At 45.1% G+C, this 22,547-nt stretch overlaps 1 protein-coding gene across 10 annotated transcripts in view; it reads left to right on the plus strand.

Moving 5' to 3' along the window:
• Positions 1-21,169, plus strand: part of Scml4 (Scm polycomb group protein like 4) — a 104,282-nt gene extending 83,113 nt beyond the window's left edge. For 8 of the 10 annotated variants that reach the window (XM_071613161.1, XM_071613155.1, XM_071613159.1 and 5 more), the window contains 3 exons: positions 4,558-4,848; positions 14,868-15,013; positions 17,378-21,169. In XM_071613161.1, the coding sequence (XP_071469262.1) occupies positions 4,558-4,848; positions 14,868-15,013; positions 17,378-17,503 (563 nt within the window). In that variant the 3' untranslated portion in view covers positions 17,504-21,169. Of the gene's footprint in view, positions 1-4,557; positions 4,849-14,867; positions 15,014-17,377 lie in introns of those variants that run through there. The other 2 variants (XM_071613162.1, XM_071613163.1) reach the window with 2 other exon arrangements.
• The last annotated feature ends 1,378 nt before the right edge of the window (positions 21,170-22,547 follow it).

Consider the following 22,547-nt stretch of genomic DNA (forward strand, 5'->3'; position numbering starts at 1 on the left):
CCTTTTGATTTCAGACGTGTGGCCTCCAGAACTGTGAGAGCAAACCTCTGTTGTTTAAAGCCACCTGCTTGGTCGCGATTTCTGCAGCCCTAGGAAATGCCGACCCGCTGTTCTACCTAAGGTCCGTACCCTGACCCACCAGTGGGAGGCGCTAACACTTGGGGGAGCGCCGGGCTGGGTGCTCCGTGACCCCGCCCCAGATCAGTCACGTTCACACTCAGTTATGACGTAATTAGAGGTTATGACATTAAAAGAGGTTAGTGCTCCTCTTTATCAGTGTGAGAAGGTGCTGTGTGAGCCAGGTTTGAAGGGATCCATTCTGAAAGCCATCATGTCTGTGCATCTGAGCTGGCTGTTCATACCTGTCTATCCCGGAGCCAGAGTCTGGGGCGTGGTGATTGGTCTCCTAGTTGTACACCTGGGCAGACTTTGGAATCGCTGGAGCACCGTTTGCCCGGTGGAGGGCTATTGCTGGATGCTCTCTGGGGTTGGTTTTATCTTGTGATGAGTCCTTTTGGATTGTAGCCCAAATTGACTGGCTTTTATTACCTTTGGCTCAGCAGTTTTTAAACCAATAAGTGCATGTTCCTACGCTCCCCATTCCCACATTTTGTCATAGGAGAATGCCCTTCCATCTGCATCTGTATTTTCCAACCATAGTGCTGAATTATCCGCAATCTCTAACTTGAATTCTCAGAATTATGTAGGCATATTTAATACAGACTTAAAATGTTAAATAAACTGAAAGTGGTTTTGGTAAATCTTTTTTCATTGTTTATCACAAGTCTACATGAAGAATTTGTAGGTAAGCCCCTTACAATACAAATTTCAATGCGTCTTCTGTGTAAGGGTAGGCTGACTGTTAACACGGACCCAAATGTTTACTCAGTAAATATTTCTCAAGCCCCCCTCTAGGCCAAGTACCATGCCAGACCTTGCTGTGCTTCCTCACTCCTACCAAAGCATCTACCATATGGAACCTGGGAAGGATTGGTGTCCCAGATTATGAGAACTTCATAAGGAAGGAAACTTAAGGACAGCCTCACTGCTTGCTAGCTTTAGAATGGTGCTGGCCTATAGTATGTGCTCAATAACATCAGTTTCCCTTCCTGTCAATTCATTCCAGAAGCAGCTTGGAATATGGCTCCATAGCCAGTTCTTTTTTAGGATACTGATGGCTTAGGACCCATTCATTCTGATGGCTTAGGACCCAAAGAGAGGAGATGCAGGAGAGGCCATCAAGACAGAAGTGCAGAGTTCCAGGTCTCCAAAGACATCCTGCAGCACTTCATTAGATGCACCACTAGCATACACCCTTAGGCTTTCACCTCACTGGGTCCTAGTGCCCCCAAAATGCTGTCCCATTCTCTTGGGATAGTATTCACAGCCTGCAGTCCATGAAGCACTGGGCTCCTGACAACATCTTTTTTTTTTTTTTTTAATAGCTTTTTGAAATGTAATTCACACAACTTTCCCACTTAAGAATACAATTCAGGGGGCTGGGGTTGTAGCTCAGCAGTAGAGCTCTTGCCTAGCATGTGTGAGGCCCTGGGTTCGATAAATAAATAAATAAAAATAAGTCATTCTGTTCAACTACAATTAAAAAAAATTTTAAAAATACAATTGAATGGCTTTTGCCATATTCATAGAGATAGGTAGTCATCAGCCAAGTCAACTAGAGAGCATTTTTATTACCTTAAAAAGAAGCCATATACTCTTTAGCTATGCGTCCTACACCCTAACCTCAATCCCTAAGCAACACTAATCTCCTTTTTGTCTCTATAGATTGCCTATCCTGGACATTCCATATAAATCGAATCATGAGGTAGAATCACCATATGATCAAGCAATTGCATTCCTAGGTATACACTCTAAAGAAATGCAAAGAAGTGTCTATACAAAAACCAGTATATGAATATTTATGGCAGTATTATTCATATTAGCCAAAAAGTGGAAACAACTCAAATGACTATCAACTAATGAATGGGGGGGAAAATGTGACATTCTATACAAAGGAATATTACTTGGGCACTAACAGGAATTAGTTACTGACACCTGCTACAGTGTGAATGAACCTGGAACACTATGCTAAGTGAAAGAAGCCAGCCATGAAAGATCACATATTAAATGATTTCATTTTCATATTGTTCGATGAAAGTGTATAGAAATACAATTGATTTTGTTTTCTGCGATCTTGTTGAACTGATGTGTTAGTTCCAATAATTTTTAATTAGATTCCTTAGCATTTGGTACATATAAGAGATACTTTTACTTTTTCATAGCGATCAGGAAGCCTTTATTTTCTCTTTCTTACCCAATTTTCCTGGCTGGAACCTCCAGAATGATATTAATAAAAGTGGCAAGAATGGTCATCCTTGGCTTGTTCCCACTCTTAGGGGGACAGCATTCATTCTTTCACCATTAACTATGATGTCAGCTACAGGGTTTTGCAGATACCCTTTGTTAGGTTGAGGAAGTTCCCTGGTTTGTTGAGTGATTTTTATCATGAAAGCATTTTGGATTTTGTCAAATATTTTTCTGTATCTCTTGGGATGATTGAGTAGTCTTTGGGTTGTTTCAGTTCTTCTGTTGAAATGGCTTATAACATTACTTGGGGATGTTAATCAACATTGCATTCCTAGGACAAATCCTTCTTGGTCAAGGTATATAAATAAATCTTTTTATATGTGGCTGGGTTCCATTTTGCTAATATTTTCTTTTGAGGATTTCCTTATCCACATAAATAAAATGTTGGTCTATAGTTTTCTTAGGATGTCCATCTGGTTTTGGCATCCGGGTAACACTGGCTTCATAGAATTGGTTAGAAAGTTATTCTTTCCTCTTTCACTTTTTGGAAGAATTTGTGAAGAATTGGCATTATTGTTTTTTTCCTTTCCATGTTGATAGAATTCACCTATAAAGTCATTTGGGCTTGGACATTCTTTGTGGAAAGTTTTCATTTTATTACTAATCCAATCTCTTTATTTGCAGTATGTCTTCTCAGATTGTGTCTTTATTTTTGAGTCAGTTCCAATAGTTAATCCCTTCCACCTAAGTTACATAATTTACTGACACATGGTTATTCATGTATCCCTTAATAATTTTTATTTGTCTAAAATTGGTAGTAATATTTCCTTTCTCATTTCTGATTCTAGTGATTTGAGTTGTTGTCTTCTCCCCTTTTTTGGGTCAATTTAGCTAGAGATTTGTTAATCCTAATGATCTTTTTGAGGAATTGCTTTTGGCTTCATTATTTTATTGAATGACTTTTGGCTCAAATCTTTGTTATTTCCTTTTTTACTGCTTGCTTTAATTTTAATTTGCTCTTTTTTCCTAGGGTCTTAAGACATTATTCATTTGAGATCTGTCTTGCTTTGAAATGTATTTATAGCAATAATTTTTATCTCTAAGCACTGCTTTAGCTCACGCCCCCTGCACTGGGTTTTATTTCGTGTCCAGTTCCATGTATCTCCTCAACTGTGAGAAATTCTGCTAGTTCTCCCAGTTCTAATTTTTTCGATACCTTCATTGTGGGAGGAATCCAAACATGGAGAAGACGTTTGGATCTGTGGCCCCAATGTGTGTCTCCGTTGCTGATCTTGGAGTGTTGTCTTTTTGTTTCTGATTGTATTTTTTGGGGGGGATATTAAGATCTATTTTGATGATGTTTAATATACAGATAATTATTGATGAAGCTATACAGATGTGATTTTGTCTGGGGTGGGAGAAACTAGAATAATTTCTTCCTCTTTCTATTTCCATTATTTCTCAAGACTTTGTTAAAAAACAAAAACAAAAACAAAGAAATCATCACTTGGGCCACAGATATAGATCACAGACAGTTTAACAGACTTCAAGATTGAGCTTTAGAGGATTGGAAAGTCCTGATGGACTTGGGGAACGGATGTTGGGGTCCGCAGACTCTTCAGGTCCTCCACCCCACTGCACATTAGACTGGCTCTTTGGCTCTCATGAGCAGAGTCTGAAGAAGACCCTGGGTTGTCCAATCAGCATTTGTGTCCTTGATGTATTAGATCTGAGCATTGGGGAGGAAGCACTATTAACCTATGTCACAACCCCAGCCAAAGCTGATTCTCCCAACTGTGAGACCCAGTGACTCCTGTTTGATCTATCCTGGGAATCTTGACCCCAGGAGTGGGGCAGTGGTGATGGACAAGGGGGAGTGAGCAGGGAGAGGTGACCAGCCAGCAGAGACTACCAGATGGGAGGAAACAGGGACAGAGGGTAACGCCAAGAGGCTTTGGTTTGGATTTTATTTCCAAGTCATCAGTAGCCAAGATAATAACTTTTTCCCTGTAACCACGAAGGACACATCTCCCACTTGCTACTAAAATACGCTTTAAATGGCGAAGCCTCTGTCTCCATCTGCTGACAGTGTGCCATTTGGAATGAATCAGTGGAGTTCATTTCTCCTCTCCCACCCTCGCACATAGAGGTGACCCTGCTGCCAGGGCAGGCAGGGCTTGCCAGGAGCGAGGCTCAGGTGGCTTCCTGAACTGCTCTGATGTCTCTTCTCTGTGCTGCTTTCCCACTCAGCCAAGACGGTCACCACCGAAGAGTGCCTGGTGAGCCCCGTGGCCATGAACCGCTACAGTATGGATCCCTCGACCTCTTCCTTTGGCCACAGGGGCTCCTTGCCCACCCCCTCCTCACTCTACTGTAAGAGGCTGAACTCTGGAGATGGCCATTTTGGGGGAGGCCCTGCCACCACCACCAGTGGTCCCCATACCAGTCCTGTGTCCTCTGGAGGCCCCGCAGCACCTGGACTGAGGCCCCCAGCCTCCAGCCCCAAGAGAAACGGGACCTCTCTTGAAGGAAACAGATGTGGTAATGTAATGCATGCGCTGGCTTTCCTTTGGCTTTGCCTCCTCTGCTGTTAACCTGGGGACACATTCTGGCGGGGGAGGGAGGAGGACATGGCTGTTGGTACATGGGACCACTGAGAGATTAGAAGTTTCCAGAAGCCCCTTGGTGGATTTTTATTGTTCTCAAAGGTGACCAGTCTCAACTTTTGACTATCAGCAAAGACAATGGTGTTTTAGGACAGACTTGTCTGTGGCAATAGATCGACTCCAAAATATACGCTGGCTCAAAGGCCATCAAGGTTTTTGTTCAAGAGTCCAAGATGTCTGTTCTTAGTTGCTGTGTCCTTCTCAAGACAGGGACCCAGGCTCTGTCCATTAGATGTCTCTTCCATTCCCTCCACCTGCAGGCCACAGGCATCTAGTGGATGAACAGGGACAAAGGGAGTGGAGAGGGCAGAGCCGGGGGAGGAGCCTGGAAGGGAGGCACATCACTTCTGCTCACTTCCATTGACAAGAGCCGGTCGTTTTGTCACGATGAACTGTGACGGAGTCTGGGAGCTGTAGCTCTGTGCCCAGGAAAAAGAAGAATCAGACTTTGGTAAAGAATTGTCTCTTTCATGGTAGGTGACACTTGCATACGTGGGCAGAAACAGACTTAAGCAAAATTCCTACAATTCTAGTTATTTTGCTACCTCTGTCGTGCCTTCTGAAGAAAGCTTGTTAAGATACAATATGCTAAAAAAATGTAATATGCTGGGCTGGGGCTGTAGCTCAGTGGTAGAGCACTCACCTAGCACATGTGAGGCACTGGGTTCAATCCTCAGCACCACATAAAAATAAGTAAAGTCACTGTGTCCATCTACAACTAAAGAAAAATATTAAAAAATAAAGATGCAATATGCCAAAGTGCTTGGAGGGATAGAGGATTATAGGGACAGCTCGGAGGCCCTTCTGATGGATGCTTCACAAGATCATTTTCAGCCTTAAGTATTTCATGAACGAATAGAGGCCATAGAGCAGGTGGATAATCTCAAGGACACAAGTCAGAGAGGCTGGGCTGGAATCCTGGGTCTGCTGCTTCCTGTCTTCTCTGTGCCTCAGTTTCCTTATTTATAAAATTGGAATAATAATAATAGCAGCACCTACCTCTTAGAATTATTGGGAGGATTCATTAAATTCATACGTGTATTTAGTACAAGTCCTAGGCTCAGTAAGAGGCCAATAAATTTAGTGGCCATAGATCCCTTGAACAAATCTCTCAAGAGATCACAGCCATCAACTCTACAGCTGAGAACTGCAGAAGAAAGAAGGCCCCAGGCCAAGGAGGCGGGGAGTCTTCCTCTTGCCCCTCTGCGGCTGCCCATAGGTGTGGTTTGTGGCTGTCATTTGTGGCCAGCCACATTTCTCCTCTGGCCATGCATCACTCCACCAATGGCTGCCATGAGCCATACACATGAGCCACTTTGCATGATTCAAAATCCTCCACGCCCTCCCCTCAAGGAACCTCTCCCACCCCGGACTAGCACAGCCCAGCACAGGACTGCCCTGGCAGAAACAGAGGTGAGCAGCGCCCTGGGGGCAGCAGTGGTTCTGAGAGGCAGAGCACAGACCCTCTACCACGGGGGCTCTTGACATAGAGGACCCCTGCAGACCACTCCCTGATAGTGTCACCCAGAGCCATGGGCCAGGCAGAAGATTTAAGTGGGCAGAGCCCCATTTTCCAAAGGAGAGAGACAATGTTCCGTTTCTAAAATTTGTAAGAACAAGAGAAGGGAACAAGATCTGGGGAACACCATCTTAAAATGAATGAGGAGCAGCCATAGGTTTGTCCCTAGAGATGGCATAATGCTTGGCACATAGGAGACGTTCAATAAACGTTCATAGTCTCTGCCCTCATGGTACCCCTGATTGTCAAAACCCTCATTCTGGTGTCCCTCTGCCCTTTAAATGTTTCCTTCTCTCCTCCTTTTCTCCTCAACTCCATTCCCACTTTCTTGAGATGGTGATCACAGGACACCCTGCTGATTGGATTGATCCTAATCCTTGGAGTATTGCTACTTCTTGAAAAAGGAGATAGGTACTCTCTCTGCCACTCACATTGATGAAATATCAGGCCTTGTCATAAATGCAGAGTTCCAAGCAATGACAGGGAGGCACAGTTTGGTTAGAGAAAACTTCTGTCACTCCCTCAAGAATTGTGGGCTCCATCTCAGTCCACCAGGTAACGCTGGATTCAGAGAATTCAGGTTCCTTCAAGAGTCTCAGAGTAGCTCCCCTTCCCCCAGCCCCTCAGTGCCTCCTTCTAGTTGGGCCCAGGATGACCTCCTTCTTCATCTCACCCCCCATCTCCCAGCTATTTGTTCTCCTGGAATTAGACCCTGATTGAGTAATCTCAACAGGCAGCTACTGGAGGAGAAGCCCTACCCTCCCTCTGGACCTGGCTCTTGGAATGCCCTCTCTCCACGGGATCCCCATCTGTATCCAGGAGAGCCCCACAAGCTCAGGACTTCTCTCTCTCAAGGTCTTAGTGAGATTGGAGAGAGAGAGCCCACCAGTTCCTGCCGCCTTCCACCCTGCAAACCCATAATTGCATCCTGAATACAGGTGTGTCCTTTTTGCAACTTAGAAATATTACCGAGATCCTTTCTTGAGACCCTGGACATCAGAGTTGTTCACCATCAGTGGGAGCTCCTGGGGCTGTGGGATGTTTAAAATCCACCCAGCCTCCTGGGAATAAAGCTGCCCCTGGATGGAACAGTGGAAGGGACACTTTGTGAGGCACTGGTTCATATCCCTTCCACGCTCAAAGATTCCATTGAACCACAGCCTTCTGCAGGGAGCTAATGAAACTACCAGAAAAAAACCACTCAGCCACACAGTCCCAGCAATGAGATGGAGAAAGTGGGCCAGGGCAAGGGAGGCAGAGGGCAATGCCAAGAGTCTCCAAATTCACTTTGCACTCTGTTCACATTTCATTGGCCAGAACTTACAGAGCCACTAGCTGCAAGGGATGCTAGGAGGTGTGGTTTCTATTCCAGGCAACCATGATTCAGATGGAAATCGAAGATTCTATTACAAAGGAAGACATGGGAAAAAGATATTGGGTAGGCAACTGGCAGTGTCAGCAACACCTGATTAGAAATGTTCATTTCCTCCATTTTTCCTCCCGTGGCACTTTGTTTTATCACGTGTAGTTCATATTCTATCCTGCCCATGGTAGGGACCAGACCCTCAGCTTCACAAAGTCTCTCATTCATTTTTTAATTCCTATGAACCTCAGCAAAGCGTGGCTTGTTAGAGGCTATTTATTGGGCACCTACTATAAGCCATTTTCCACACACTATTTAAGATTTATTGACAATTATGTTTATATTTTCTTATTAAGCAATTAATTTTATGATATCCAACTTAGTGGGGATCAAGAAGTCAATCAAGTGTTGGGCCACTGACTTCAACAGATTTCAAATTTTATGTCTTTTAAAACTGCCCCAGGAATCTTTGAACTGGCCTGATGGTTTCAAAGACTCCTTCTGAAATTCTAGAAGATGGAGAAGAAGGGACAAGAGCATTCAGGTCTCCAGGCCCCCTACCCCTCTCTTTAACCAGGGCCTCTTCACATTTGCAGAGCAGGTTTCTATGGGTGCTTTGCTTGAACAAAATTTGCATAACTAAAAATGTTCAGAAATCAAGAAATTCCACCATGTTGAATCAAGTGGCAGTTTAATGAAAAAGTACCAGAAAACTACCACCCGTCTTCTCACACATACCCCACCTACTCTTCAGCCTGGACCCCTACGGGGTGTCCTCCAGAGGCTATTAAGGTTTTCTTTCGCTCCAAGTACTGTTCAACATCGCTCTGAAATTGCATCCCAAGTGAACTCAGTAGGCATCAGGAAACCATATCTCTTTCAGAAGGTTTAACCCAAGTCCTTTAACCCTGGAAGAAACCTAGAAATGGATTTTCTCCCTATGGTGCTAATCAAAATGGTTTAAAACCACAGAAGCCAGAAAACTGCATGAGGCTGCAGGCAGGAGGGTGGGTATCGATGACATGACAAATTTCTCAGCCTCCTTCCCTCTCTCGTGAATACTTACCCCGGCCTCCCGCTGCCTTGATGTATCTGCCTACCTCTGCTGCCAGCGGGCTCCGAAGGTGCATGTGCATGGGGCATGTTTCCCTGGTACATGCTGAGGCTCGGGTGAATCTTTGGGAGCTCTTCCCTGTCTCTTAGCCAAGATCCCATCACTAAGAGCTCTAAAGAGGTTTCAGATAGCAAAAGCTGTCTGACTTTTTTATTTAACAGAACATGCTATAGAATTCCCAGCCCCAACTTGGTCCAAGATTCAGAATCAAGAAACAAAATAAATCTGACATTGTTATCACAGCCCAAATGCTTCCTGTGGGTTGGGTTTTGCTTCCATGGCATTGGGTGAATATGTTTGTCAGCTCTTCATCGCTGTGACAAATACCTGAGGAAATCAACTTATTGGAAGAAAGATTTATTCTGGCTCGTGGCTTCAGAGATTTCAGTCTGTAGTCAGTGGGCTCCATCGCTCGGGCCTGAGGTGAGGGAGAACAGCAAGGCAGAGAATGCAGCCAATTAGAGCTGCTCAGCTCATGGCAGCCCAGAAGCAGAGAGCAAGAGGAAGCATTCAAGGATAAGATCTGCCCTTCCAGGGCACAGCCCAGTGACCTGCTTCCTCCAGCTAGGCCCTCCCTCCTACAATTTCCACCATCTCCTAATAATGTCATCCAATTATTAATCCACCAGTGGATGAATACCTCGATGAGGTCAGAGCCCTCAGAGGACAATCATTTCCCAGATTCCCCACTTCTCAACACTGCTGCTACTGAGGACCAAGCCTTTGACACATGAGACTTTAGAGAACATTCCAGAGCCAAACCACAACAGTAAGCAACAGAAACAATTCAGCTTGAAAGAGAAGAATGAGGGTGCTTGATGTGAGGGGGTGGTGGACAAAAGGGTGGGAAGGGCTCATTCATTCTGGAGAAAGAAAAGAATTTGTGCAGGGACTGTGAGGGAAATCATGCTGGAAGATTTGGGGAGTCCATGTGAAACAGATGGGGCTTTACTCTGTAATAGTAGACCAGATATTTCCAGAATGGAGGTATGACCTGATGGCCATGGAATTAGAAAGACAAATTTACTAGTTGTCGTCGTCGTCTTCTTTTTGAGTGACATATGAGAAAAAGAATGGCAATGAGCTTTTTCTCAATTCTGTCTAGTCCATATTTTACAAAATTATTCCATTTAATCCTCACAAGAGCCCAAGATGGCAGGTGCTTCTACAGTTGAGGCAATAAGACTCGGAGAGCTTTGGGTCATCCTAGCAACAAATACTTATTGAGCACCATAGGCCAGGGACTCTTCTAAGGTCTGAAGTTAGAGCCGTGAACAAGGCAGACTGGGCCCTGTTCAGAGTATGCAATGCCAGACAGATGATAACAAAATTACTGCACAAATTTCATCACTACTGGGATTATTGCTGTAAAGGAAATGTGTGAGTATCAGATGGAAAGGGGGTGACGGAGCCTTGTCTTGGGAGTCAGGAAGGGTTCCTCAGAGAAGTGACAGTGGCATCCGTCAGAATGGGCAGCAGCTGCAAGCTGAGGGGGCAGTGGGAAGGATGGGTGGCTGGAGGCTCCCCCAGATGTCATGTTGCTTGCTAGTGGGTTGCAGTGTTGCTGGTGGCTAAGAAAGAGTCCCACCCTGCTCAACTAACATCAGAGAGCTGTGGTCTCTCCTCTCTAGAGGCAGCCTCAGTCCTCACCACTGGTTGAGTGGATGGTTTTGAAGGATTAAAAGAAAGACCTGCTTAAAATCTAAGGAGTGGCCAATCTCTTTCCTATGTCTCTTACCTCAGTGTCTTGTAAATAAGAGAACAGAAATAGTGAAAAACAACACTGTTTCAAGCCACCTGATTTTGCCTAGATTATGGGCTAGCCTGGGCACCTCATAGACTTTACACAGCCTTGGTTCCAGGAAGGCTGCCCTGTACAGAAACCAGGTCACTAAGAGATGCTGGGAACAGATCCACCCTCTCCTTCCCTTCCACCACCCTGGCCCCTTCCGACCAGCTCCAGCTGCAGAGACCAAGGAGCGACTAGGGCTTGTAACAGCCGAGAAAGGGCAGCTGAGGAAGGGTCCTATGGAAGACCATGGACCTCCCTTCAAGATGCTTCTTGTCAGGTTCCAGCGCTGTGCCTCATAGTCACTCGAGTCATAAAACACTCTTGAGAAGCCACAAATGATATTCACAACTTACAGATGAAGAAACTGAGGCCCATAGAGAATGATCTGAGCCAGAAAGGGGCTAGAAACTTCCTCAGTGTCACCAGCTGGTAGTGCGAAGGATCACCCAGCACCATGGGTGGGAGAGACCATAGAGATCCTGCCAAGCACCCTTCCTACAAGCGGAGAAGCCCAGGGATGGTCACGTGGCGCTGGGTGGCAGAGATTTCTGACTCCGGGCTCATTGTTCATTCCACTCTCCCGCAGGACTCCATTGTTAGCTAAATTTTCCTCTGAATTATGAATGAGCAAAAGGCAATTATGTGTGTGCTGTGGGAATGTGCGAGACGAGGGAGATTCACACACATGGTGCAAGTACCTGTGCTGGGGAGGGGGCTGGGACTGCTTTTAAATCTTGACTCACGGCTGTTCCATTTCTGCTAACTGTGGGTTCAGCTTTAGAAACAAGAAGATTTAATTATGCATCCATTCACCACTGGGTTTCACTTTTCATGCCTCCGCAGCCCACCCCCCCAGCGACACGCGCAAGCCCGCAGTTCTCTGCGCTGGAGGACGCTGCCGTCCCATAAGGCGCGCAGCGAGCGCGCACTTTGCTCGCCTCCGTCCGCGGAGGAGCAAGATTTGTTCAGTCCATCGCGGCTTACCACCGCGCTTACCGTTCACCCAGCACATCTGCCTGCCCTGGTTGTGTCGGACTGGACCCATCTGTCTTCCTGACACCTTGGCAGCAGCTGGAAGGGGGGGAGGGGAGGCGGTGTATTTATTTTCTTTCTGAGCACAGAGCGCTGGGTAAAGGCTTTGCAAACCTGCTGCTGGAAAGTTCCATTTTTCTTCCTTCTAGAGCGAGTTTATGTGCTTTGGATCAGGAGCAACTCCCAAGGTGTGACTTAGGCTTCTTGCTGCTCTCTGCCTTGTATGACTAACAGGCTCCCCTAGAAACACTCCCGCCAGCCTGGCTGCCGTGGCTCCATCCTGGAAAAGTGAAAAACAAATGCCCGCACCAGGCACCAGATACCACTAACACAGCCAGTCACCCCGAGAGCCTCCTCCTTGAGGCCAAACCAGCCCCTCTCCCTGGCCTGCCGACTATGGCTGATGGGAAACATCTCCCTGACCTCCCTCAAAGGACCCTAGGATCCTGGGGATGATGCTATTAATTGGTCTGGTTTCTCCCCCTTCCTGTCAAACACAGGAAATTAGATTTGACCTTTGCTCTGATCACTCTAGAATCATTCTTGGACTAAAGACTTCCCGCCTTTGTAGTCAGAGCATCTATTACCGCCCTGATTAACGCCCGTGCTCTGATGGGCGGGCTCCAAAGGCAAATGCGATTTCCGTGATTTCTGGTCCCCATGTTGAGTGCAGATGTCTTTAAATGGAGTGAAATCATCTTTAATAAGCATGCATCAGCATTCAGATGGCTCTGGGGTACATTAACAGTTTCCCAGCAATATGCCCCATGCCAAACCACCTTATGGGACCCTTCCAGATCCAACAAGGAAAAAGCAGGAAAAATCTCAAAGTAAATCCAATTCTCAACCAAACCATTATGTATTTAGGATAGACTCGGAAATGTGATGCTGTTTTTTTCTCAGCACTAATGGAGCACCCGGCACTTCTCAGGCGTAGTAAGAGGAGAAGGGAAAAAGAGAAGAAAACCACTTTACCCTGAGATTAAAGAAACAAGCAAATTATTCTGTAGGGAAGCTGCTTCATTGTTCAGAGCCTCAACCTTTTCCTAGCCTTAAAATAGGATTAAGGATCACCACTACAAGGCTTTGGTATACAAATTACCTGTTTTTGCAAAGTGTGTTGATTCATTTCACATTTATCAAACCCACATTTCAAATATACTTACTCTACTTAGATCCACAGTAGAGTCAAAGTAATGTCTAACACCTGTAATAAGAAGGTCTCTGCCAGGTACAGTGAGCATGTCTGCAACTCCAGCGACTTGGGAGGCTGAGGCAGGAGGATCACAAGTTTGAAGCCAGCCTCAATAACTTAGTCAGGCACTGTCTCAAAATTTTAAAAAATAATAATAAATAAATAAAAGGGGTTAGGAGTGTAGGTCAGTGGCAATGTACTCCTGGGTTCAATACTAGTACTGTAAGAAAAAAAAAGATCACATTTGTGTTTTTCACTAAACGTTTCACCGAGGACCAGGGACATAAATGTCTGTGGAATAAATGGAAGGAATCCTCAGGAAAGTAACATTTAACTGGAGGTTCTAGAAAAGCCCATAAATAATTGTACTACATAGCAGAATGTGGAAAGCATTCTAAGGTAACAACAAGTCAAGGTTCAGGATGAAGTGTCAGGGGGCAGGTGACATTCAGACAGCAGGAAGAGAGTGACATTGTTCACCAGACAGCAGGTGTTACCTGGGCTTCAAGGGCTGTGGGACATCAGTGGGAAGGAGAGATGGCAAATGCCTCTTAGAGACAAGTCAAAGCACCAGCTGAGAGTGCAGAAGGGAGGCTAGGGGACATTGGGCATAACAGGTGTGCCCAGATGAGGTGCTCAGGAAAGCAGGGGAGCAGGCTGGGCACCTCTTCCCTCCCTGGAGCACCTGCTGGCCCTGTCCCTTTTCAGCCCCCACTCTTGTTCCTCCAGCTGGAGAGTGCTGCTATTTTACATCTGATTATTGAATCATGGCCAAAAAATTAGTATCAGGGAGTAGCTCCAGGATCTAACCCTATGTTTCTGCCACCAAAGCTCTTCTCCCCCTCCATCTAGCAAGAAACTGTATTACTGTAACTGGAGATAGCCTTGACCTTGAGGAAAGTGGAGACCCATTGGGAAATCACTGCAGGGGTTGCTAAGAGGTTCTTACCCAAGGTTTGGCAGAGAATGGAAGAGACTAGCATAGAAGGTATCCTCCCAAGAGTTTGTAATAATTAAGTGTGGGAGGGGGCAAAGAAGCAGGAGGCGGTTTCAGAAATGGGGGAGATAAGAAGGTGGCTCTAGGGAAAGAGGATGAGTTGATTTGGGACATAAACCCCCAAAGCCAACCCTTAAATATTGCCAGGCATCTAAATCATTCCTGTCTTCCTCCCTTCTTCACCTGTGTCATTACTATTTCTCAAGGATCAGCTATGGACCAGGCAAAGGGTTAGGCCAAGGAATTCACAGTGTAGTGGAGATTTTCAAGGTGCTCTGACAGCCTTGCAGAATAGTAGGGGCAATGGGTGTTTCCCTGGGACAGTGAATGAAGTGACATTGTCTTTCTGCATATGCTCACAAGGCTAGACCACTCACAGTCAAGACTTCCAAGACTTTCAGATTTGACCCACAGAGATGAAGAACCAGGCCCCAAAGGTCCCTCAGTTCTGCCCTGTTTTGATCATCTCAGTGTGAAGCCAAAGGTGGCTGAGAGGGCCCCAAGCCCTTTTACCTCACAGACCTACAGAGGCCACTTTGGACATTCATCTTGACTCATTCCCCTGATCACCAGTCATAGGGGCCCACGGAGAGAACTGAGCAGAAAGGGTCTTGGAAACTCTAACTTGAGTCAGAATGTCAGCCTGTTTGTTGAAGGAAAGCCGTTTTCTGGTGCTTCCTCCCCAGGCCACACAGAGGGCTTTCGCATAGATGGGCAGTGCTGGCTTCCTGTGCCCCGCTGCTCCTGGCAGAGCAGCTACTCGAGACTGGAGGGCACTGAGGACCCCCTCCCAGGCCAGGTGGGGTCAGGCAGCCCCAGGTAGGGGCTGAATCCTCAGTCCTACTGGCTCACGGTCTCCCCCTCTCTGCTCATCCCACTCAGCCTCGAGCCCTTCTCCGGATGCCCAGGATGCCAGACGGCCAAGGAGCAGAAACCCCTCCACCTGGACCGTGGAGGATGTGGTCTGGTTTGTGAGAGACGCCGACCCGCAGGCTCTAGGGCCTCACGTGGAGCTCTTCCGAAAGCACGTACGCAAGGGGTGGCCTGGCCAGGACCGGTGGGGTGTTGGGGACATAGAAAGAGGATGCTGGAGGGTCTGGACTAAGCTGGAGGGGTACCCTCGAGGGAGCCCGAGATGAGAGAGACAGCTGCAAACACAGGCTTCTCAGAGCAGAACAACCACTTGGTTTTGTTTTAAGGGATATTTGTCCCATCTGTTCTCTCATTTGGGGCTTCATCGGGAGTGCCTATTTTCCTGCCTCTCCATCCATCTGTCTGTGCATTCAACAGTCATTTATAGCACACCTACAATACGCCAGGCGAACTGTAATAGTGCCTGTTCCTAAACTGCTTTGAGGATTAAATGAGAAAATGCATATAAAGTGTTTAGCATGATGTACGGCTCATGGGTAGACCGCAGTTAACAAGTATTGTGACAATTATTTCAGCAATTCTGAATTATGTCAAGATGGTAAATGAATAAAAGGTAAGAATTAAAATATTTTATCTGCCACACTTACCATGTTAATTCTGTATTGTTACCATAACTAATTACCACAAATAGAGTGGCTGAAACAATCCAAGTTTCTTATCTCACAGTTCCGTAGGTCAGGAGCCTGGCCTGGGTCTCCCTGGGCTAAGCTGTAAGGTTGGCAGGGCAATGTTCCTTTCTGGATGTTCTAGGGAACATCTATTTACTTGCCTTTTCTGGCATCAAGATCCACTCTTTCCTTTGTATCCCCCTAACATTGTCTTTCAAGCCAGTGACATCAAGCTGAATCCTTCTCAGCCTCGAGCAGTCCTTCTGATTTCTTTTTTTTCTTTTTGATCCCAGGGATTGAACCCAGGGGTGCTTAACCACTGAGCCACATCCCCAGCTCTTTTTTATATTTTATTTTGAGACAGAGTCTTGCTGCATTGCTAAGTGTCTTACTAAGTTGCTGAAGCTGGCTCTGAACTTGCGATCCTCCTGCCTCAGCCTCCAAAGCCACTGGGATCACAGGCATGTGATCCACTGCGCCCTACTCTTCCACTTCTAAGGATCCTTGCAATTACATTGCTCCCATCCCAGAATCCAGGCTGAACTCCCTACTTCAAAGTCAGCTGATTGGCAACTTCATCCCACCCGTAACCTTAGTTCCCTTCACCATGTCACCTAACATGTTCACAGATTGAATAAATTAGGATATAGACATCTTAGAGGGAGAGGAGGGCATTATTCTGTTTGTTACAGTAATAATTTTCCCCTCCCTGACCCTTATTTTTACTTAATGATTCTGCCATAAAATCACACTCTCAGATCTGAGAATGGTCCTTAACTTGGTACCCACATTTTATCTGGCATATATTTGACTTACCTGACAACAGTGACCAAAGATCAGAGAGCACAGGGGAGGCTGCACTTAAACGGACTTGGCAGGGGGCATCTGGCCGTCTTCCCAGGGTGATAGAAGAGGGGAGGAGTCTCAGAGTGGGATAAAGAGGGAACATTAGGAAATGGGGCTCCTGGGAGGGGCCCACAGATGAGTTTTGCCCCCCCCCCCCGTCATTGTGTCAGGAACATGGAGAGTGAATGACCAAAAGATGGTGGTCCATCAATACTGGCTGCTGGACAGACATATGAGAGGGGCTGGTGACCCTTGTACCTCTGTGTCTCTTCTCCCCACAAGACCACCCAATAGGAGAGCACTACCTTTTGTCTCTAGTGACCTAGTAAACAGCACTCTAGTGAGCAAGGAATCCCAGCCTGGCTAGGTACATAAATGCCATGTGCATTCTGGAGGGTTACCATTTCCAGAGACAAATCGGAGCTACACCAGGACTTTAAAGAATTGGCTCACTCCCTTAGTAGTTTTGGGGTGAATCAGGCATATTATTTACTGTATACCATCTTGTATAATTCACAAGGCCAAAAAACACCTGAAATTCCTCATAGAATTGGCAGTTAATCTGTAAATTGGCTAAAAGTATCTGGGCCTCCAAGAAAAAAAGTCAGTGATAAAGTGATGGATGGAAGTCAGGGTCTCATGCCAGCATCTGGAATGGAATGGAGAGGCAACCTCTGGTTTACGGTATAATGGATTTCACTTTTTGCTCTGTTATCCCTTGATTGGATGACAAACACCATCCATGGGATATTGGGAACATAGGTGGGGTTATGTTTGATACCTTCAATCAGGAATATTCAGTTTAGCAGATGATTCCAGGAGGATAATGGGAAGAGAAGCACAGAGTATTTGTTTGCTTTAATTTTTCTAAGGATCTTGCTCTGTAAATAAACCCATTTGCTCTTGCTACCCTTGAGCATACCTTAACTTAAGCAACCACTTGATTACTCTATCTCCTGGGTTTTCTTTTCTTTTTCTTCTTTATTTTCTGATTCTTTCCACCAGGAGATTGATGGCAATGCCCTATTGTTGCTGAAGAGTGACATGATCATGAAGTACCTAGGCCTGAAGCTGGGACCTGCGCTGAAACTCTGCTACCACATTGACAAGCTGAAACAAGCCAAGTTCTGAAGATCTTTAAAAGATAGAAGCTGAACCCAAGACAAAGAACTCAAGACTATCTTCTGCCTTACCAACATCCAGCCAACATCATGAAATAGGTTCTCTTCTTAAAATTAACAGCCACAATGACTTGGTCTTTTTTTATAGAAAGAGTGTATCTTCGCCTTTAAAAAAAAATTCTACCTGGCTCTTTTTAAAAGGCTCATCTATGTTAATGATTTGCCAAAAAATTACCAAAAGCCTATTATTTTTAACATTCCTTGATTTGTTGGTCACTCTTAGAGTGGGTGCTATCTGTATAATGAGAGAGAGTGGGGAACTGAATGCTGTCACCTAAGGAGAGCCCCGGAGGGTTCCAAGATATGAGAAGGACTTGTCCCTGCAGGGACATCCACCTCAGCACCACCTGCCTCTGTTCTCACCCAGGGACCCATCAGTGTGAGCCTTGCTGGATTCAGCTCTGAGGGTGACTGCCTCGCCTTGCACTATCTGGAAAACTTGAATTCTTTTGCTTTCTGAAAAAGAGGAAGAAAGATCTTTTCTATTCGCACTTATCTGTAGTACTGTGTTGTCCCACTAGAGGGCAGACTGCTAATGAAATTTCAGGACCCTTGACTGCAGCCGGATGCTTATTCAGAACTCAGTGACTGGCCTGGGGTTTCTTTGAATAAAATCTAGCCTATACAGGGAATTTATCCCACACATTGCAACTTGGGAAGAAATTGTCATCTAGAGGGTTCTAATTCACATCCAAGCATTATTGACTGACTGATACACAACAGCAAAGGAAAGAATTGGAAGCGTGCTCTACCCAGATGGGGCTTTAGAGTTCCTTCCTTTCCAGAGTCCTTACTGAGGTGTTGATGTGTTGTCATGTCGAAGAATCTTAGTGACATTTAGCCATGGGTGTTTCTTGAAAAAAGGAAAAGAAAAATGTCTTAACTAAATTTTGAAAATGGAGAGTGTTGATTTCTAGTTGTATTGCTAGATTCTGTAGTTGTATCTGTGGCTAATTTTTCTAATCCTCAACAAATACACAGACACGCTATTATTGGGTTTAATTCAATTTACAAATAGGTTTTCCTTCCTCACCGTGAAGTGATAGAAAAAGAATTGATTTTCTACCCCTATGCAGCTGTGTCCAGAGAAGGACGATGAATTCACAATTTACTAGGCAGAAGGATATCCTCTTCTCTGCTATTTATTTTTTTGTATTATTCTCTTTTCTCTCTCTTTTTTCTTCCGTTTCCTCACTGAATAGGAAACATATCCTCAAAATAAATTCACCTTTTTGATGGGCATGTCCTCTTCCTTAAAAGAACATCTACAGTGTTAGAGATGAAGAGGTGAATATTAGACCTTGCAATCCTTGGGAGGATGCAGGTCAAGAAGAACTCAGGGCCTCTCTGGGCTCAAATTTGAATTAGAAAAGGCACAGCTTCCTCCAGGATGCAGCCTAAGAGGGGTCTCAGCTGGCAAGTGCAGCCAGGTAGGATCTCAGCTCCCTTACCCCTCCACCAGCTGCCCTTGTATGGGACATGACCTGTATGGCCTTGAGGGCGACCTTGATTGGATTTGCATATGGAATGTCTATGAATCAGAATTTAGATGAGGACCATAAGAAATATTGCATGCCACCTTATTGGGGCCCACTTTGCTGAGAAACATTTGAGAAAGCACATCATAGAAAAATCTCTTTTAGACACACAAGCAGTGGCTAGATATAGAGTTTGACAGAGGGGAGGGAAAAAAATGTTCCAACCCTACCCATGAAATTGAGCAGACAGTGGAAGAGCTTCATGTATGTTGGTTTCAGCACAAAACAAAACTGCCCCACATGAGGCCTTGGGTTAGATGTTGAAGTGAGTAACAGATTCTGTCCCTTAAAAGTTTGTTAATGCAAAGTGCTCACTCTGAAGTTAGATAACTTCCTTCAAGAAGCTGGACAGTTGATGTATTCAGAACTGCCGGTGTGAAAACTAGGAGATCCAGAAAAATCCCATGACAACCCAGGTTCTTCACTTTTGTGGGTTTGGTCCAGCCCATGGATATTTATGGTGCCTCTTCTATCAACATATGCTTCCTTTAGACTTTCACATTAAGATCTCAAAATATCCTAACCACCCTCACCAGTGCCTCTCTGGCTACAGACACACAAACAATGGTGCCCTCAAGTTCAAATCAGTTCCAAACAATGTCACAGAGATACCTTGGGTAGTTTTCAAGGGGGAGAGATGTTCCTATTTCAAGCCTAGGGGAAAACTGGAACTGGGTTCCCACGCAATTGCTTTCACCCAGGTGCTGTCTCATTTCACATGAAACTTTCAACAGGCCAGATTGCTGAAGCCATGATATTTAAGGTTTGACTTAAAAAAAAAAAATCTCACTACTCTTAAAATGAATGCTGCCACATCAGAAAAGAACCTGGGGAAGAAATTCTTCTTGCCTGTTTTTGTACCGACATGCAATTAGCTGACCAAATTATTGTGGCAATACTGTAATTATAATTAATTTTCATCCCTCTCAAAAATCTTGTCAAACCAGGCAGCTAAATAGCTTCTCAAATGTAAAACACACCAGGCTATTTTTCTCTAAACAGACTTTAAACGGTCAGGCCATTGGGGTCACACTGGCCCAAATGAAAGCTACTTGGGGGCCTCAACTTGACAGATGCAGTATTTGTTATTCCATGGCTGTAGCTTGCCTTCAGGTTGTAGTGAATAATGATATAGTTTTGCATAATTCCAAATTAAAGTGTGTGTGTGTGTGTGTTCGTGTTCCAAACATTTCCAATTATACTTGTCTGTTAAACACTTGAAAAAAAGTTGAGACAATTCTGTTGCCTAAGGCATTTTAAATATTTTATGAAGCACATAATTCCCTTTGTGAAGACTTTTAAGTAAAAGATGTGTGTGTATGTGTTTGTGTGTGTGTGTGTGTGTGTGTATCTCCTGCCATTGTATTCAGAGAGCCTTAGGAAGTGGGAATGTATCAGTGATTTGCATATGCTTGGGTTAAAATGTCTCCCCAGCCTTTCAACAGAGGCAGAGCCCTTGAAGTCTTCCTATGGTTGTTATTTCTAAGTGTTGTGCCCTCTTATGCCAGCAGGGTGCGCCTTAGAGGCACCTGGGTGACAGGGTTGGTTATGGGGTTCTGGGCCTATCGTCCTCAGGCAGCTGACTGGACATGCCATGCCTGGGCTTCAGGGTGACCAAGGAGAGGCCTCATGGGGGACCTCAGGCAAGGGATACTTTTCTGCCTCATTTAGGGTCTACCAGAGAGGACATTGGGTTTCCATGATTTCCCTTGAACAGGCTGCCAGGGATTTTTCCTTTCAACAGAAAAAAAAAAAAAAAAAGGATTGAAGAACCCCTCAGGAGAAGCACATATGATATTAAATACGTTGGAAGGAATACTGTGCTGAGGTTGGTTTGCTTAAGAAGGAAACCAGCAAGAAAGGAAATAAAACCATAAATTCCTTAGGCAAACAATAAAAGAGTAGTTATTCTAATCTATCCCGATCCATGATTTGGCAATAATCTATTTTCATATTTATGTGATGTATGGGATATTTCTTATTTTTCTAATTAAAATTGTTTTTTAAAGTATTTTCTGAGATTGCTTTAGGAGAATTTTGTCAAATCTCTGAATAAAACTGGAAATGCTCAAAGGTAACCAGGGACTAAAAATTAGTCATTGTCAAATGTCTTGAAAGATGGAAATATCTGCTCTCTTTCTAAAGAAATGGCTAAGGATTTGTATACGTAAAGCAGGAGGTGAGAACCATCTGATGAGTGCTCAAAAGGACACCTTCCCAACTCTTCTCCAGAGTGGGTGGAGGAGGGGCTTTGACTCACATTTGTTACATGAGGCTTATTAGGGCTGGGTGTAGCTCAGTGGTAGAATGCTTGCTGCCTAGCGTGTGTGAGACTCTCCGGGTTCAACCTCCAGCACTGGAGGGGGGAAAACCAAAGACACAGGACTGTGTAGGAGTAGATAATTTTAAAATGCGACATTTTGTTAAGGAGAAGGATGCAAACTGTCCCCCCCCCTTTTTTTTTTTTGTCATAAACACTAAGAACTGAGCACTTGCCCAGCTCTCCTGTTGTCTTGCCATGTGGTTACATCCCTGTGGCATGAGAGGACCACACTGAGAACCCCCAGGGGAATCCAGCAGATGGTCAGACATCCAGAGACCTAGACATTCCTGTTTCCATTTTGAGATGTTAAACTCAGCAGCAGCATCTGCCCACCCCATCCCCCATGGGCCCTGCAGGGGCTCCCAGAGTGTCACTCCCTCAGAGGGCTATCCAAGAGGATCCCTTCACGGACAATTGGAAGCTGGATTTTTGGAAATCTAGCATTTACTTGAAAGAGAATCGCTCTTATTTATTGCCACTAGTTAAAGATTATGGAAACATGTCTGCTAACAATTTGCTTTGTGTAATTTGTTCTAATGCTAATAAGCAACAGCTGGGACACTTCCTGTGGTAAATTCCTTTGTGGTTACAGTGGTATCATCACACACGGACTTCACCAAAATGCTATACTTGGGAAGAACACTCACTCCTGATCTCCCAGGCTTTAGGAAATTCCCCTCACTCAGAAGCAGCACTGGGCCACAGCGTATTTTTAGAGGATCATTTGCTTTTCTTCACTCTCTGCTTTCCCAAGATGGGCCCCAGACCTGTGCTCTTAAAATCCTACATCACTCCTGGGGGTTCTTGGCACACTTAGCTTGGAGTTTGATTTCCTACAGAGGAAAAGATGGCAGGTACAGTTTAAGAAGGACACCTTCCTCCATTTCATGGTTGGACAAGGGCGCTGGACCATGAATTGATATCTGCAGGAGACACGCCCCAGAGCCCAGAGCTGAGTGCTGATTCAGTAATCAATTGAATAATGATGCCTGATGTATAGGGACAGCAACATCTTTCTGTCCAGAGTCAACATGTACAACTCAGACTTGCTCTCAGCTGTCATCCCACCATGCTCTGATCTTGAGTGCAGCCACATGGCCTGAGCCTCAGAGTCAGTTCCATGTACTCCATGC

The sequence above is a fragment of the Marmota flaviventris genome, chromosome 6 (genome assembly GCF_047511675.1).
Source record: "Marmota flaviventris isolate mMarFla1 chromosome 6, mMarFla1.hap1, whole genome shotgun sequence".
NCBI lineage: Eukaryota > Metazoa > Chordata > Mammalia > Rodentia > Sciuridae > Marmota > Marmota flaviventris.